Genomic DNA, 18,471 nt, shown 5'->3' on the forward strand with positions numbered 1-18,471 from the left:
TTATATATTTTTATCATTGTCTTTTAATTTAGTATGCCCGAGCATTTTGTTGAGTGTCCTCGCTGCCGGGCAAGTTTATATATTTAGTTGTGCTTTAATTTGAAGATTTAAACCTTTAACTTTGATAACTTTTAAGTTTAGGGATTCTGCCAAGTCGGTAAAGATACAGTTGAGAAAATCACACACAATATCCGTATTAAAATAGGAAGGCTAAATTGATGGTCATAAGTGCGTTTATATCGAAAAATTTGTAGTTTCTCTTGGGAGGGTGTAAAGAGGGAGGTTTTGAATAGATTTGGATGGAGAAGAGGCGTGCGTAGCTGTGCTGGCCTCAGGATGCTTGGTGGTGTGATAAGTTGTTAGTAGTAGTAGTATTCTTGGAAAAACTTTTAAGTTTAGGGATTCTGCCAAGTCCATAAAGATACAATTGAGAGAAAAAAAAGAATGAATCGCTGGTTTTTATTTTTACGACAGTGGAAAAAGTATCTGGACTTTTTGGAGCTTTTGCTCTCACACGTATTTTACAGCAGACTTATTTCAATTTGCTTCAAAAATATTCTTAAAGTTAAAAGACGAAAAAATTCTGTCGTAGTTTAACTGTATTAGCTTTAATCAAGTAACACCCGAAAATAAATGTGTTTAAGTTTTTAAGCGACTAAGCAAATTTTATTTTATCAGGTTAATATAAAAATGAAATACAAACTACAACAAGCGACTACTTTAAAAAGTTCATAATTGAACCAAAAATCTGATACTCCTATAAACGAAGCATAAAGTAAACCAACCAGTGGCGTCACTTGGGGGAGGGAGGCATGTGTCCCATAGATTTTGCACAATACCTTTTTTCAGGGTATTTTCATCGAAAAATGCCTTTTCTTTGGTATTGTCATTGAAAAAAATGACAAGTTCACCCCCCCTATATTTCTAAAAATACATGCTCCCCCTTCTCCTAAGCATTTGAGAGTTGACCCCACTGATACCAGAGATTTTTTTAATGGCACATTGTATGTTTAATCAAAACCAAGAGGTAGTCTAGACCAGAGATGTTTCGTAGGAGAAGGATTAAGAAGCAACAAATTATAATGACTGGTTGGTTACACCAGATATTTTTCTTCTCTTTTCTTAACAATAATGAATACGAAGTTCATCTTATCTGGTTAGTAAACCCCAAGAGAAAATGAGAGAATACGTCCTATACTTATGTGTTAAAACTTGTGCTTCAATTCCATTATTCTTCAGGCATATTTCTAGCATTGTTCCTTTTTTGTGGAGAAAAAAATAACCGTGCATGTTTTAAGCCAGGTTTGGTGATACTGAGGAACAATTATAAACTGCCAAGGAAATGTAGTTTCTGAAGAGAAAATTTTACATATTTTTTTTTAACCTGTTTGGTTCTTTTGTGAGATATACTAAATACGTTAAAAGAGCAAAAGTGTTTGAGTCGCAAATTTTTTTGCAAGTAAACTTTCTTTTTCTTACAAGTAAAGTAATTTCTCGGAAATAAAAAATTGTTTCTATTTTGACTGGCTAAAGCACATTAGGAGGATATTCAACCTCTCCTTGTTGTATTTGACGCCTCTGGTCTAGATACGATTGATATAAATACAAATAGCGGATTTCAGTAGACTGCATGCTTGAACATAAATCCGAATCACCATGTCAGCTTCTCTGAAAGAATACACAGTTGTTTTTTTGTTTTTTTTTCACTTTTCATCAGTGAAAAGATTGAGATTTCTCCCCGTTTGAAATTAAATCGTAGCCTCTGATCATCAAAATTAATTCATTATTAAACGTTAGGCTGTTATCGACGATGATCGATTAATGCGTGCAATCGAGTACTCGGAACTAAAGCTTCTTCGGCTTTTAATTGGTAGTTCTCCTAGGGTGTATCCGTTTGGTCGATACTGTCCTGACTGTATACTTGCTCTCCTAAAACTCGCCGCTACTACTTCTACATGATCCAAGTCTTGAATTGTTGAACTAGTTTTGGCTTTCACCAACTTCCTGTAGAAGCATATAACAAATAAAATGAACAACATTATAGATGGCACTAAAATCGATGTTGCTATCCAAGAAGCTACTGGTGACGTTTTGAGAAACTGCATCCAACAAATAAATAACAACTCAATTAAGAATAGACCAACTCCAATAACTGTGGACAAAGTCCAGGCTATATTTATATGAAACCTGAAAAAGAAAGCGTATTATATATAACAAAAAAGAATTGTGGAGGGAGGGTACTTGTCTAAAAAGTTTTTCTTTAAACTTTAGAAAGGATATAAAAACTGATGAACTGTCATAAATAGACTTACTCTGATTACTAAAGATATTATCAAGGCTGACAACAAAAGTCTAAAATAGAAAGCAAATAACGAAGTGTGGAGAGAGGACACTTATATAAGGAGATTCTTTTTAACTTTGAAAAGAACACAGGAAATAATTCACCCATCAAACAGTTCGTGGTAACGAACTGTAAGTAAGGAGTGACCCGGCTCAATAGTAACTGAAACTCTAAAAACTGGAATTTGATACCAATAGATATATCAAAAGAATCAGCGTATTGTGCTAATTTTAAATATATGAGTTTTATAAAGTTTAGTGTTACCCATTAAATAGGCTACGAGCCTGAGAAAATTTGCCTGAAATCGAAAAAAGATGAAACACCCTCTAAAAGTCATAGAATATTAACGAAAGTTCAGCGTATCAGGTTCAGCGTATCAGAAAATTCTATTGTAGTGGTTTCAAGCTCTTATCTGCAAAAATGTGGAATTTTGTAATTTTTTTGCCAAAAGAAAGATCATGGATGCGTGTTTTTTTTTTTTTTTAAGGGGTGATCGTACCGATTCAGCGGTCCTATAGTATCGTGATACGGCTCATTTGAACGGAAATTCAGGGTTCAAGTGCACTTAATAAGGAACCAAAAAGATTGGAGGGTAACTAGGTCCCCTCCCTGCCCATTTTTCCCCAAAAACGTCCGATAAAAAAATTTGAGATAGCCATTTTGTTCATCATAGCTGAAAGGCCTAATAACTATGCCTTCGGATATGACTTGACCACCCCCCCCAGGGTAAAGGTCTTTAAGTTATAAAGTTAGCCCTCTGCTTACGCATAATATTTGTTATTGGGAAGCATGTATACATTTTTGGATGGGTAAACGAGTTTTCTGCAGGGGTTTTTCAAGAGGTAAATTTTCCATGGGGAGGGAATTTTCAAGGGGCTGAACTTGTCAAGGGAAGTTATACACTGGGAAAGTTTGCCAGAATTCCTATACAAAATTCATCTTGTATGTCTTACTTTCTCTTTTTCGTCTCAATTTTATGCGTGAAGTTGTTAAGGGTATTTGTCCGGGGTAAATTTTCACCGGCATTGAATTGTGCAGAGGATATATCCGTGGGGAGGGAGATTTCTCCGTGGAGGTGAGGCCAGATTTCCTGGCATTAATTAAAAACGATCAATTAATTATATTAATCAATTAATTATAATTAAATACAAAAACGAGTTTTTACAACTGAAAGCAAGGAGCAACTTTGGAACTTATAATGAAAAGAAATTTTTACTTATATGAAGATGATTTCCTCCTCCTCAACACCTCGTTCTTTACGCTAGAGCTTGAATTCTGTCCCAATTCTTTAAGAACGACTCCTGAAACACAAGAGCTGTTTAATTATAACAATAAGAACTTTTTTATAAAGTACTCAAAAACTTTAGCGTAAAGAGCGAAGTGTTGAGGAGGAGGCAATCCCCTTCATATACATAATAATTTCTGTTCGTTTTAAATTTCAATGCTGCTCCTTACTTTCAGTTTGAAGAAACTTGTTTTTTTCATAAATAGACTAAATCTAATTACTGTAGACGCTCTCCAGGCTGAAAATATAAATTTAGTAAGCAAGACACAAATTGCAGAGGAAGGTTGCTTGTTTAAAGAGATTGAGATTGTTTTTCAACTTTGAAAACCACAAGTGTGTTAAAAAGAATCCAAAAGACAAATATCTCAATTAAAAATAAACCAACTCCGATAGCTCTGCATGAAGTCCAAACAGTATTTCTGTGAAACCAAACAAAACAAGTCTAAATTAAAAAGCAAAGATTGAATTGTGGAGTGAGAACAATTATTTAGAGAGGTTTATTTTAACTTGGGAAAGAGTATTGAAATTGAGAAACTATCCTAAATAAAACAAGTCTAATTACTGTAGATACCGTCCAGACTGACACCGGAAGTTTAATTTAGAGAGTAAGATAACGAAGGATTGTGGAGGAAGGGCACACATTAAAAGAGATTGTTTTTCAACTTTGAAAACCACAAGTGTGTTAAAAAGAATCCAAAAGACAAATATCTCAATTAAAAATAAACCAACTCCGATAGCTCTGCATGAAGTCCAAACAGTATTTCTGTGAAACCAAACAAAACAAGTCTAAATTAAAAAGCAAAGATTGAATTGTGGAGTGAGAACAATTATTTAGAGAGGTTCTTTTTAACTTGGGAAAGAGTATTGAAATTGAGAAACTATCCTAAATAAAACAAGTCTAATTACTGTAGATACCGTCCAGACTGACACCGGAAGTTTAATTTAGAGAGTAAGATAACGAAGGATTGTGGAGGAAGGGCACACATTAAAAGAGATTGTTTTTCAACTTTGAAAACCACAAGTGTGTTAAAAAGAATCCAAAAGACAAATATCTCAATTAAAAATAAACCAACTCCGATAGCTCTGCATGAAGTCCAAACAGTATTTCTGTGAAACCAAACAAAACAAGTCTAAATTAAAAAGCAAAGATTGAATTGTGGAGTGAGAACAATTATTTAGAGAGGTTCTTTTTAACTTGGGAAAGAGTATTGAAATTGAGAAACTATCCTAAATAAAACAAGTCTAATTACTGTAGATACCGTCCAGACTGACACCGGAAGTTTAATTTAGAGAGTAAGATAACGAAGGATTGTGGAGGAAGGGCACACATTAAAAGAGATTGTTTTTCAACTTTGAAAACCACAAGTGTGTTAAAAAGAATCCATAAGACAAATATCTCAATTAAAAATAAACCAGCTCCGATAGCTCTGCATGAAGTCCAAACAGTATTTCTGTGAAACCAAACAAAACAAGTCTAAATTAAAAAGCAAAGATTGAATTGTGGAGTGAGAACAATTATTTAGAGAGGTTCTTTTTAACTTGGGAAAGAGTATTGAAATTGAGAAACTATCCTAAATAAAACAAGTCTAATTACTGTAGATACCGTCCAGACTGACACCGGAAGTTTAATTTAGAGAGTAAGATAACGAAGGATTGTGGAGGAAGGGCACACATTAAAAGAGATTGTTTTTCAACTTTGAAAAACAAAAAGAATCCAACAAATAATTAACATCTCAATTGAGAAATGACTTCAATAACTTTGGCTAAACTCCAGGCCATGTTTCTGTTAAATTTAACAAAGAAAGTTTTATTTAGAAAACAAACGTTAATTTGTGGAGGGAAAATACTTATTTCAAAAGATTTCTTTTTAACTTTGAAACACGGGAAATGATGAACTGCCGTAAATAGACCAACTCTAATTCCTGTGAAAACTTGTCCAGGCTGACAGCGAAACTCTTAATTTAAAAAGTAATAGACCAGTTGTGGAGGAACGGTGCTTATTTAAAGAGATTGTTTTCCTCTTGGAAAAAAAGAGTCCAACTAATGAATAGCTGCTCTATTAGGAATAAACTTCTGTAACTTTGGCCAAAGTTCAGGCTATATTTTTACGAAACCTGAAAAAGAAAGTCTTACCTAGAAAGCAAACTACAAATTGTGGAGGGAGGGTGCTTATTTAAGGACTTATTTATTTAACTTTGAAAAGAACCCAGGAAATAATGATTTGCCATAAATAGACCAACCCTAATTACTGTAGTCAATGTCAAGGCTAACAAAAAAAAATTCTAACATAGAAAGCAAAGAATAAATTGTGGAGGGCGGAAACTTGTCTAAGGAGAATCTTTTAAACATTAATTCCAGCTATATCCGTATGAAAAATCATTAAGAATATCTTATTTAGAAAGCAAACGTTGAGTTGAGGACTTATTGAAGGAGTATTTTTTATTTACTTTGTAAAGAACATGGGAAATGATGGACTGCCATAAATATACCAACTCTAATTACTGTAGATATTGTCAAGGCAGACAACGGAAGTCTAATTTAGAAAGCAATAGACCAATTGTGAGGGAAAAATTCTTTTTTAAGAGAGAAAAAAAGAATTCAACAATAAATAACTGTTCTATTAAGAATAAACTTCAATAATTTCGGCCAAATTTCAGGCTATATTTGTGCGAAACCTGACAAAGAAAGTCTTATTTAGAAAGCTAGCGTTAAATTGTGGAGGGCGGATACTTGCTTAAAGGAGACTATTTTTTAACTTTTAAAGGGCACGTGAAGTGATGAACTGCCATAATTAGACCAAGAAAGTAATACAAGAAAATTGTTTACTTTCTAAGTTTTTTCATATGGTAACTTTAATTAATGAATCCCAAAATCTTACCTGGATTTTGCATCATATGTATGTTTACCTCATATTATATTAAATTTATTTTCCCAGTTGACGTCGTATAGACTTGCCCCAGTTTCTGTGGATAATGTTTATTAATTAATATAAGTGAAACTTGAAAAAAAGTCTAATTTAGAAAGCAAAGGACGAATTATGATGAAGGATAGTTGTGTATAGTGTTGTAGGAAGAAGCTTAGATACGATGCTTCTAAAGGTGCTATATGAAATATTTTGTGAAATTGAATTTTACTTTTTCAGTTCGACTCATTGGATCCTTCGATTCGACTTATCAAGTTTGGTTAGTTAGTATCATCTGTTTTCCCGCATCTTAATTGGCACTCAGGGAGTTGCGAGGTTTTAGTATGTTTCAAATGTTTTTCTCAATCCCAGAAGTACTTTCAAAATCTTAGTATCTTCATACCGATTTTTCAATCACATGTCCAAGGCTTAAGAAATCCTTTCATGTAATGTACTGGTAGCTAATAACAGCCAAAAAAGCGAGATGTATTTTGTGGTTCCTCCCCCTCCCCCATTTAATTTTTTTGGTTTGACATTCCTTCTTCTGAGCTGCTGCGCCGAACTTTAGAAGGGAGGAGGGCAGTTTAGAGTCAAGGAACGCTCCCAGTGCTGTTCGGCTGTCAATTGGCACAGAATCTAAAAACTTTCAGTTGTTGCATGTCAGCGCCTAATCAGTTACAGTTACTGAACTCCAGTCTTCCGCAGAAAAGAGAAACCTTGTACCCACATATAGCCAGGTCAATCAATTTGCATATCATGAAGTGACGAAAAATCTTTCTCTATTTTACCGTATCTTGCGTGAGAGGCTAAAGCACCAATAGGTGTTGGGGTGGCAACGATGCTTTTTGAAGCTGCCTGCAGGCTCCAGATGAGCCTTTGTGGCCAAGAGCTAGAGTCTTTTGTCTGCCAACCACCTTCTTCCCGTAATGTATAATCTTGTAGTACTTTAGGTACTTCCTGGATATGGTGTCTGTAGTGACGTCAATGAACGTCAACGAAAATACCAAAGAAAACTTTCAATGGAGATAGCGAAAAGAAAGTATTTTTCAAAATTTAGAGGAGTAAAGATCTTGGGGGTGAGGGCAATCCTTCCTGCCCCCCACCCAATTGACGGCGCTGGATCTCTGGCTGGAGATAGCAACACTCGATCGAACTACCGTAGATACCTGGATTGAGTAATGTCCGCATGAAAAAGCACCTTTCTTCTTTATATAGTTGGTCTGTGTAGAGAGTTAAACTTTATTTATTTGGAATTTCTGCCTTTTTGAATATTTCATCCTACCCTTGATATATAAGCACAAATGAGACCTTAAGGAAGTTTATGATATATTTACGTCAAGAACTTTGAAACAATTTAAAAACAATAAGTAAACCCGAGTGTAAAGATGGTTAAGTCCAGAACCAGGCATTCAAAGTTGAATTTTTAAAAGGAATATCCATTTTGGATGGATATTCAAAAAGTTTGGATGGTCCCAGGAGTTTGTAATTCCTGGGACCACAAGTCCAGGAGTTACAAACCTTCTCCCAGTAATGGGTTAAATTGCATGGTGATGCAGAACACCATCACGGGAGGATACTCTATAGGAGGACAACCGCAGTAGGGTGTAAGGCCCAGGTCTATGGACGACGGCCTCTGCAAAGGGCTGCCTCAACCCTTTTGGGGTACCTGCAAGACTGGGGACCTTGTGGTCAACTCTACTCCTACTTGAGGAGTGGCGCCCCTCGAGGAAATTATAGCCTAGTAAACGACACAGCAGTCGCAAGGGATTCAGACTAATGGATAATTCTTCTGAACTTGGTATGTTTTGACGGGCGTCTTCGAGATGAAAAACCTCTTCCTAGCTAATTTATCTATTATGGGCTGCCTCCCCGTAGTAGCATAATATTTTTTGGCAAGAATGTATATTGAGTCAGAGGTAATAGGCTTGAGATTGTCTGTGCAGGATTTTAACTCTTGTTGATAGAAGAGCATCGCCAAGTGCTGAAAACCATGTTATGACCAAGATGGGCCCAGGATTGCACAAAACCCCCATTTATGGAGGTCCCAGGGACCTCTTGCCGTCTGGTTCTAAGCCGGCTTTAGCTCTTCGGTGTAGACTTGAGAAGATATGTGATCCCCGTCCTGCACGCATATCCGGGATCATTGCTTTTCCTGAGGCGAAAATAATTTCAATGATTTAAAGAACATGAAAATTGGAACTTGGAATGTTACGACGTTAAAAAATGACTATCGTATCAACATTTTGACTGACGAATTCACGATTCGAACTGGATCTATTAGGAGTTTCAGAAACTCATATCCCAGGGGTAGGAAGTATGAAATTAGGTGATATAGAATTTGTTTAGTCAGGCAGGAAGGATGGGGTACATAGTAGGGTTCATGATGAATAAGGAAGCAGCTAAGTCTTGTTTTGGCTGGGAAGGTATTAACAATAGAATACTAATTGCTCATTTTATGATTAAAAAGTTCAGGGTATCAGTTATAGTAGCATTTGTTCCTGTAGAACCGACTGACGGAGATACTAGTGACTCAGATGAATTTTACTTACAGTTACAGGAGCCAATAGACAGGGTCCCACGTAAAAGTAAGATGTTTTTACTGGGAGATTTTAACGCCCAGGTTGGTAGAAATAGGGATAGATTGTATCCTAGCCTAGGTAAATTTGGCGTTGGAAAAGAAAACAGTAATGGATACAGACTTTTGCAATTTTGTAGGTATAACAATCTAGTTATAACCAATACGGTGTTTGGTCATAAAATGGCTCATAAGTTAACACGGTATTCACGTGATGGTAAGACAGCAAACCTTATTGATTATGTTATTGTAAACCGAAGACTGGCAGGATCAATACAAGATACTAGGGTATATAGGAGTGCCGTTATTGATGTTAAGAGTAAAGATCTCCATCTAGTAGCGTCAATGGTTAATTTAAAGCTGAAATATTGGAAGGGTAACTACCTACCGGGAAGTTATGATGTTGGTAGACTCCAGGATAAGAATTTGAGTGACACTATCCAGGAACAGTTGAATATTAAACTTGAGAGTTTAAAATTTGATAATGGGGAAGAGGGTTGGAATAATTTTAGAAAAATAATTTGTAAAGTTGCCGAATGTGTCTTAGGGAAGAAAGCTAGAACTGCAGCTAAGAATATTAGTGAACAAGCTTTATGCTTGATAGAAAAGAGAAAGGACTTGTACAAAAATTATCTTAGTGATACACCACATGAAAACAATTGGAATATAAAGAAAGTGGAGAAAGTATTAAAATATGAACTGAGGAGTTGTGAAGTGAAGGCCATGGATAAAATTGCCGAGGATCTAGAAGATGCAGCTAGACGGCATAATAGTAAAATATTGTACTGGCATGTTAACAAATTGAGAGGCAGTAGTCAATGTGGACTTGGCCCAGTTAAAGATAGGAATGGGGCCGCAATTAGCAATAACTACTACTACTACTAACAACAACTCACCGCACCACCAAGCCACCTGAGGCCAACACAGCTACGCACGATCCTCCTCCACCCCAATCTATTCAAAGCCTCCCTTCTTCCACCCGCCCACGAAGTTCCCATTTCCTTTAAATCTTTCTTTATGATGTCCTCCCACCCCAAACGGGGACGACCTGCTTTCCGTTTAGCCCTAGATGGTTGGCCGAAAAGAACAATCTTCGGCAATCTGTTATCCTTCATCTGCAAAAAGTGCCGTAACCACCTCAACCTGTCTTTCATTATAGCCATAGGGAGTAGTATTGAACCGTATTTTTTGTGCAGCCTATTGATTGAAACATAGTCTTTAAGTTAGATATCTAAAACAAGCCGTAAATACGTCCTCTAGTAAATATTTGGCTAATCTACTTCCGTTTTCTGAAGTGCCAATGTTTCGGACCTTTGTTTGATCGCTGCCCTCACTTCAGTTTACGAAACTCTAATCTTGGCGTACAAACCTATCTTCCTATTCTTTACGACTTTTTTTTACCTGTGAAAATACACACTGAGCCTTGGCTATTCTATTTTTAACATCTTCACTGCTCCCACCATCTTTACTAATAATAATACCAAGGTAATTGAAGCTGCCCACCTGATCAATCTTTTCATTACCCAACGTCACCTTTTCATCTTCACTTATTCCTAGCCTTAGTGACTTAGTCTTCCTAACATTAATTTTCAAACCTATTCTAGCACCATGACCTCGCAAAACCTCTAAAACTTCATTCATTTTGCTTACAATTTCATCTAGGATGCTTAAATCATCAGCATAATCTAAGTCCAGGAGACTTTTTCCTCCCCATTGGATTCCGTGGTCTCCCATTGGCTTCCTGTGCTTCTTAAAACAAAGTCCATCAAAATAATCCATATAAAGGGGGATAGAACACAACCCTGCTTAACTCCTGATTTAATACAAAACCAGCTGCTAACCTCACTTCCTACCTTAACCGCAGCAGTGTTATTCTCGTACATAGCACTAATCACTTTAATGTATTTGTCTGGTATACCATACAAGGATAAAACCTTTACTAAATCTTTTCTATCAACAGAATCGAACGCTTGCTCATAATCTATAAAACTGAGGACCAAAGGTGTTTGAAAACTCAGGCACTTCTCAATTATTAGCCTAAAAGTGAAAATTTGGTCGACGCATCCTCTATCTTTTCTAAAACCGCACTATTCTTCTCTTAAAACTTTGTCTACGGCATCTCTCAGTATAAAAAGTATCATATTGCTATGTAATTTGCTACCTACAGAGACCAGACTAATGCCTCGATAATTACCACACTCGCTTTTATCACTTTTCTTATAAAGTGGCTTAATTAAGGTTTTCTTAAAATTGCTAGGTACTTCCCCTTTTTCAAAAATCATATTCATAATCTTCAGTAACTTATTTCTAACCTCGGAGCCACCATATTTAAGGAACTCATTTACCACCCTATCAGCACCTGGAGCTTTATTATTCTTTAATCCTTTTAGTACTGTTGCTAATTCCTCCGCATAAAACAAATCTTCCTTCACATCTAAGGTATCACAAACTTTTTCATTTTCCTCTGTATTTTTTCCTGCAACTCTATCTCGGTTAAGCAAGTTCTCAAAATGTTCGGCCCATCTCTCTTTAGTTTTTTCCTTATCGGTAAGTGCGACCCCATTCCTAGTTTTGGAAAAAACTAAAGAGGGATGGGCCGAACATTTTGAGAATTTGCTTAACCGAGATAGAGTGGAAGGAAGAGATATAGAGGAAAAAGTTTGTGATACATTGGATGTGAAGGAAGATTTGTTTTGTGCGGAGGAATTAGTGACAGTACTAAAAGGACTAAAAAATAATAAGGCTCCAGGTGCTGATAGGGTGGTAAATAAGATTCTTAAATATTGTGGCTCTGAGATTAGAAATAAGTTACTAAAGATTATGAATATGATTTTTGAAAAAGGGGAAGCACCTAACGATTTTAGGAAAACCCTAATTAAGCCACTTTATAAGAAAGGTGATAAAAATGAGTGTGGTAATTATCAAAATATTAGTCTGGTTTCTGTAGGTAGTAAATTACTTAGTAGTATGATATTTTTTAGACCCAGAGATGCTGAAGACAAAGTTTTGAGAGAAGAACAGGGTCGTTTTGGAAAAGGTAGAGGATCTGTCGACCAAATTTTCACACTTAGGCTAATAATTAAGAAGTGCCCGAGTTGTCAAACACCTTTGGCCCTCAGTTTTATAGATTATGAGCAAGCGTTCGATTCTGTTGATAGAAAAGATTTAGTAAAGGTTTTATCCTTGTATGGTATACCAGACAAATACATTAAAGTGAATAGTGCTATATACGAGAATAACACTGCTGCGGTTAGAGTAGAGAATGAGGTTAGCAGCTAGTTTTGTATTAAATCAGGAGTTAAGCAGGGTTGTGTTCTATCCCCCTTTGTATAGATTATTTTGCTGGACTTTGGCTTAAAGAGCACAGCAAAAGCCATGGAAGAACGTAGAATCAAATTCAGAGGAACAAACCGCCTGGATTTAGATTATTCTGATGATTTAAGCATCCTAGATGAATGTGTGAGTAACATGAATTAATCCTTGGAGGTTTTACATTTTCAGGGGGCTAGAATAGGTTTACTACTACTACTACTAATAGCTCATTGCAGCACGAAGCCGCCTGAGGCAAACACAGCTACGCACGCTCCTCCTCCACCCCAATAAAGATTATTAGATGTGCGAGCAGTGAAGATGTCAAAAGTAGAATAGCCAATGCTCAGGGTGTTTTTTCACAGTTAAAAAAGGTATGGAAGAACAGGGAGATAAGTCTGCAAACAAAGATTAGAATATTAGAAGCTACAGTGATGACAGTGGTCAAATATGGTCCTGAAGCATGGGCGCTCCGAAAAGTGGATGAAGATTTGTTAGATGTTTTCCAGAGAAATTTCTTAAGAATTGTTCTGGGTACCCGGCTGACTGACCGTATTTCAAACAATAGGCTATACGAAAAATGTGGTTCAATACCACTCTCTAGGGCTATAATGAAAGAAAGGTTGAGGTGGTTAGGGCAAGTTGTGCGGATAAAGGATGACAGATTGCCGAAGATTGTTCTTTTCGGCCAACCGTCTAGGGCTAAACGGAAAGCAGGTCGTCCTCGTCTGGGGTGGGAGGACGTCATAAAGAAAGATTTAAAGGAAATGGAAACTTCATGGGCACGTGTAAAAAGGAATGCTTTGAATAGATTGGGATGGAGGAGGAGCGTGCGTAGCTGTGTCGGCCTCAGGCGGCTTGGTGCTGCAGTGAGTTGTTAGTAGTAGTAGTTATGAGAAAACAATAAAGTATTGGAACACGGATTTCCCATTATCAATGCTGTAATGCGTTGATGGAAGCTGAGAGTAATAGACCTAAAAAACAGGTGGGTTTGGTTCTCTTATGTTATGAAAGGATATCAACTTTCTAGACCTCTTCAACAATTACTAGCGTTCAAAGCATGAGTTATACCTTGCCTCTTGAATGCGCAGCACATATTGAATTTAGTTATGTTGAAGTAGCTACAACCTGATAGTAACAAATTACAAGTTTACTACTTTAGTGCCCAAATATCATTTTTATTTATTTTTACTTAGCCTGATAATTATACATGTGTATATATGTATGGTGCTTAGCTGTGTTAGCCTCAGACGGCTTGGTGCTGTGATAAGTTGTTAGTAATAGTAGTAGTGTATATATGTATGTATATATATGTAATATGTAATAAAATCTGCGTTCTCCATAACAATAATGCAAGTTCTACTGTAAGGAATCAATTACTTTTTATAGCAAACTTACCTTGAAAGTATTATTAGTAAAGATGGTGGATACAGTGAAGATGTTAAAAATAGAATAGCCAAGGCCCAGGGTGTGTTTTTACAGCTGAAAAAAGTTCGAAAGAATAGGGAGATAAGTCTGCGAATACAGATTAGAAAATTGAAAGCTACAGTGATGAAAGTGGTCAAATGTGGTTCTGCAGCATGGGTGCTAAAAAAAAAAAAAAAACAGAGGAAGATTTGCTAGGTGTTTTCTAGAGAAATTTCCTACGGATTGTTTTGGGTACCCGCCTGACTGACCGTATTTCAACAGCAGGCTATACGAAAAATGTGGTTAAGTCCAACTATGAGAAAAAGGTTGAGATGGCTAGGGTACGTTCTGCGGATGAAGGATGGCAGATTGCCAAAGATTGTCCTTTTCGGTCATCATCTAGGGCTAAATGAAATTCAGGTCGTCCTCAGTTCGGGCGAGAGGAAGTCATAAGGAAAGATTTAAGAGAAATGGGAACTTCCTGGGAGGGTTCATATAGGGAGGGTTTCAATAGATCAAGATAGAGGAGGAGCGCGCGTAGCTGTGTCGGCCTCAGATGGCTTGTTTCTGCGGTGAGTTGTTAGGAGTAGTTTATAGCAAAACATCCATTAATGTTATTGTCCCAATTGTTTGTACTCTAAAGGATTGTTTCGTTTTAATTTTGCTTTCGAATGCTGGACATTTAATTGGTTTTAGTTCTTTTTCAAAATTGGAAAAAAGTGTACTCACCTAAGAGAGTCATGTGGTGAACGCTCAGCGAATTCAGTTTCATCCATTTTGGCAATGGATGAAACATGGGGTAGAATACAGACGCCAATAAGTAATGCAAGGGTATGCACCACGACTAACAGTGTTGTACACGAAGCAAAACCAACTATTAGAATTTCTGGATACTGCTCCAGTTGCCCAACGGGTAGCTCTACCATTGCAACCTAAGTAAAATTTAAAGCTAGAAACTAATTGTATCAGCAGTTGAATGGCATATGCATGAACAGAAAAACTAATCTAAAGAAGTTAAATGTTTTATCCCAGAATAATTAATCATTTTGTTGATAAAATAGAACAAAAGATGCAAAATGATTAAGCTTTGTCAAACTAAATCTTCTGGCCAGTTCACTTTGGCTGGTCCAGTCAAAATGGTAAATTTAATTGTTTGGGGTCTACCTTACATTTACTAATTATCTCACTATATATTCAACATCAATGTTTAGTAATTAACTAACATTTATTTAATTTTATACTTTACAAAAATTGCTTTATGACATATTAATAGTTTAAGATGGGGGGGGGGGGAATTATATTTTAAGTTTTTTGGAGAAACAGTCTTTGTTCAGGGATTGGGTAAAATTCATCAGAAATTAGTGTTAAATAAAACAAATTATCTTCATTTGGGTATAATGTACATAAAATAATAAACTATATTGCTTTGAGGAGTTTAGGCTCTGAAAAAAAAAATTTTAATTAGAAAATTACAGGAAATTCCACGAACATTAATATTTTTAGTGCTAGTACGCCAGGCAGTACCAGGGACTTCCACTAACCCGATGAATTTTTTTTATCTGAAAACCCAAAATTTTAAAAGTTGCTAATTTATAATAAAGGAATAAATTAACGTATATTTTTGGGGCAATGTTAGAGGTTTTTTCTTTACCCAAGACCCAAGCTCAGCACTGAAATATCAATATTTTTGGGTTGCAGGAGATGTAGGCTTGATACAGGTAGGTATGTAAACAGGAGATTTAAGGAATTTAACCGAATAAAGTTTCTGTACTTACAATTCCAATTCCAGCTAGCAAAGAAGAAACTTCCATTATTATTTTTAATTGTGTATTTGCGGTTTTTAGCCTCTTCCAGCAAGCAAATTCTTCGTCTTTTTGAACCTAAAATAGCAATAAGGCTAGGTTATAAGAGAAATGGAAGCCATAATTTTAAATAATTTTTAAGTTTTTAGTTAATATGATACATTTGATACTTGATTCATATAATTTTGCAATTTTGATTATCAAAACTTCAGACAAACCGCATGAAGACAAAATAAATAAATAGAAATAAAAAAACTAGGTCTGGGGTGAATATACAGGAAGAATTTTGAGATTTAGAAGGATCGATATCTCTTTACGGAGCATTTCTGCGGTTGGGGTTGAAAGAATCAACGGCTCTAAGATGTATTCCTGCTGCTGTTAGTTTTAATTTTGCTACGTTTGTATGAGTATTGACCAACATTCTCTACGGTACACTTCAGTTCGTTTTAGTTTTAATTTTCTGTCTCCTGCCTCTCCCATTCGAACACCAAAAATAACTTATCTATATATTTAGAAGAATCTATTCCAAGACCAGCGGCATTTCTGCATATTAGTGTAGCCATACCTGAGATTGGGAAAGAGACGAGACAGGGATGTTTTCTTTCTAAGAAAAAAAAAACAACAACAAATAACACCAATATCACCGATCAAAATGAAGAAACTCACGTAGAGTTGACTATTTTTCTGAATAGTAGGGTGAGCAAGCACGTTTTCATATGTAACGTGGTACAATTAACGTTTTTAACGTTTAATTCTCCATAGTTCAGTGAAACAAACGTAAAAACAAATAAACAAAACAGAACCAATAAATTACAAAGAAAACAAGAAAAAGAGTAAAAACAAATTTCTAGGCCTCGAATTATTGCTGTCTCTTTTACGATTCCCAGCCATCTTTCTATTATAATCAACTTTTGCTTTTTTATTTCTTTCAAAATATTAAATTTCTAGTCAAATAAATCAACAGAAAAAGCAAAAAAAAAACAAACAAGGGAAGTAGTAATAGAAACAGTATATAAAACATGATTGTCATGTTCAAAATTCTTAGCCACTTTATATATTAAAATTAACTCATGCATCGTTTAGTTCTTTCAAAATATTAAACCTCCAGTAAAAGGAAACTAAAAACAAACCAACAAAACAGTAAAAATAGTAACGAATAAACAAAATAAAAAGAAAGAAAGCATAACAAATGCCCAGTACTTCAAATAATGAATGTTTTGTTTGCATTTCTGAAGCACTTTTTCTGTTATAATAAACACTTGCAACATTTTATCTTTTTAAAATACTTAAGCGTCATTTTTTGTCTCCTAGCCTTGCCATAATCGTGTCTGCCCTGATTCTTTTTTTTCAGTAATTTAATGCAAAAAGTCAGGACTTCCCTCCTGTAGTGTCGGCACATGTACTTAGAAATAATAAAACAATGAAGTATATTGGATTTGTTTGATGCTTTTGTGATTGTGCTCTACGAATTGAGCTTTTCTAGTACTTCAGACTTGCTGTTCTAAGTGTAAAAACTATTTTAGCTGTATGTTCAAATTTATACCTGAAATTTTTGGGGCGGCTAATAACAATCAGAGCTTTCCTCTAATTCTAAAAACGACTGAAAAACCCGGAATAAAAGCTTTTTTTGGAAAAAATACAACTACTTTGTATCCTTGTCTATTCGTAAATATTTTTGAATTTTACATCATTCGGATCTTGATGATCATTTTCTTGATATAAATGTTTACTTTTGACTTGATTGGAATATAAGCTAGGAATCTTTGTTTCTTCGTAAAAAAAACTAACTAAAACCGTAAAACAATTAGTACTGTTACTGCTGCTTATGGTACCGATTCACCGAAGCCTCCTGCCGCCTGAAGCCAATGTACTGGTAGAAATTCTCCTCCATCATACCCTGTTTTAAATTTCTGCCTCGGTCAATCTCTTCAGATGTCCCTAGCATTTTCTGTCATCTCATAAATCTTGTTTTAGGTTTATCCGGGGAGCCCTGTATACACATAAACTTATTATTTCTATATACTTATTCAAACTCTTCTAAGGATACGGTCTTATTCAGATATACGGTGTTGCCGGGTACACACCCAGGAGGGTTTACTCTGATCTCCTCAATGCACCGCAACTTCTGCAATTTATTTGTAATCTTATTTTGTACTAATGCAGTTTGTCTGTTGTGTTCCGTTCTTATCAATCCATAGCCCCATACGTGTCTCAACTTTTTTCCTTCCATACAGCTTCAAAATGCTGCAGTAATAATAACATAAAAAATTTATACACTCAATACCTTTTAGTTACTTGTATTGGAAATTGGCGGAAAAACTAAGAGAAGAATAGCAAAAATGAGGTTTGTTTGGGGGGGGGGGGGGGGTTCAGTGGCTCAAAGGTAGAAAAATTTAGATTGCAACTTTTAATTCCAAAAGATTCGTTCAACATCTAACTATTTACTAATTAACCAACTTTTATCTTATTTAGTGTTTTCTTAGATTTATAGCACATTATTTTCGTATAAAAAGAAATTACAAGATTTTCTTTATCAGAAAAGCTGAGCCTTCAAGGAGTTTATATTCAGACCTTGTTGTGTCGACATCTTTGCGATACAGGTATAAACATATTTATATTTGTGAGGTACGCACATGTTTCTGACCTTACTTGCAAGCCGGCTACCTACCTTAAGTTGGATTGCTTGGAACGGTGAAGGAGGGACGAGAGGAGACAGCTCTGGAAAGATGGCGCTTGGGGTGGGTTCGGACTCGTAGAAACCATCATCTTCATCAAGGGAAGGATCTTCATCTTCATCTTCTCTCCTTTAAAAATGGAATGGATAGTAAATTTAAATTCTCCACTATTTTC

General features: G+C 35.7%; 2 protein-coding genes across 2 annotated transcripts in view; one reads left to right on the plus strand and one right to left on the minus strand.

Moving 5' to 3' along the window:
• LOC148950921 (uncharacterized) overlaps positions 1-18,471 on the plus strand; it is a 63,402-nt gene that overhangs the window by 44,701 nt on the left and 230 nt on the right. The gene's annotated exons all lie outside the window — the stretch shown is intronic.
• On the minus strand, positions 657-18,427 carry LOC148950923 (calcium release-activated calcium channel protein 1-like; the record flags this gene model as incomplete). The annotated part of the gene is made up of 4 exons (XM_089090326.1): positions 657-2,187; positions 14,549-14,751; positions 15,595-15,699; positions 18,290-18,427. Coding segments are annotated over 4 exons (840 nt in total), but the record flags the coding sequence as incomplete, so codon positions are not given.

The sequence above is a fragment of the Artemia sp. Qi Xiang Cuo genome, chromosome 6 (assembly GCF_049724085.1).
Source record: "Artemia sp. Qi Xiang Cuo chromosome 6, ASM4972408v1, whole genome shotgun sequence".
Taxonomy (NCBI): domain Eukaryota; kingdom Metazoa; phylum Arthropoda; class Branchiopoda; order Anostraca; family Artemiidae; genus Artemia; species Artemia sp. Qi Xiang Cuo.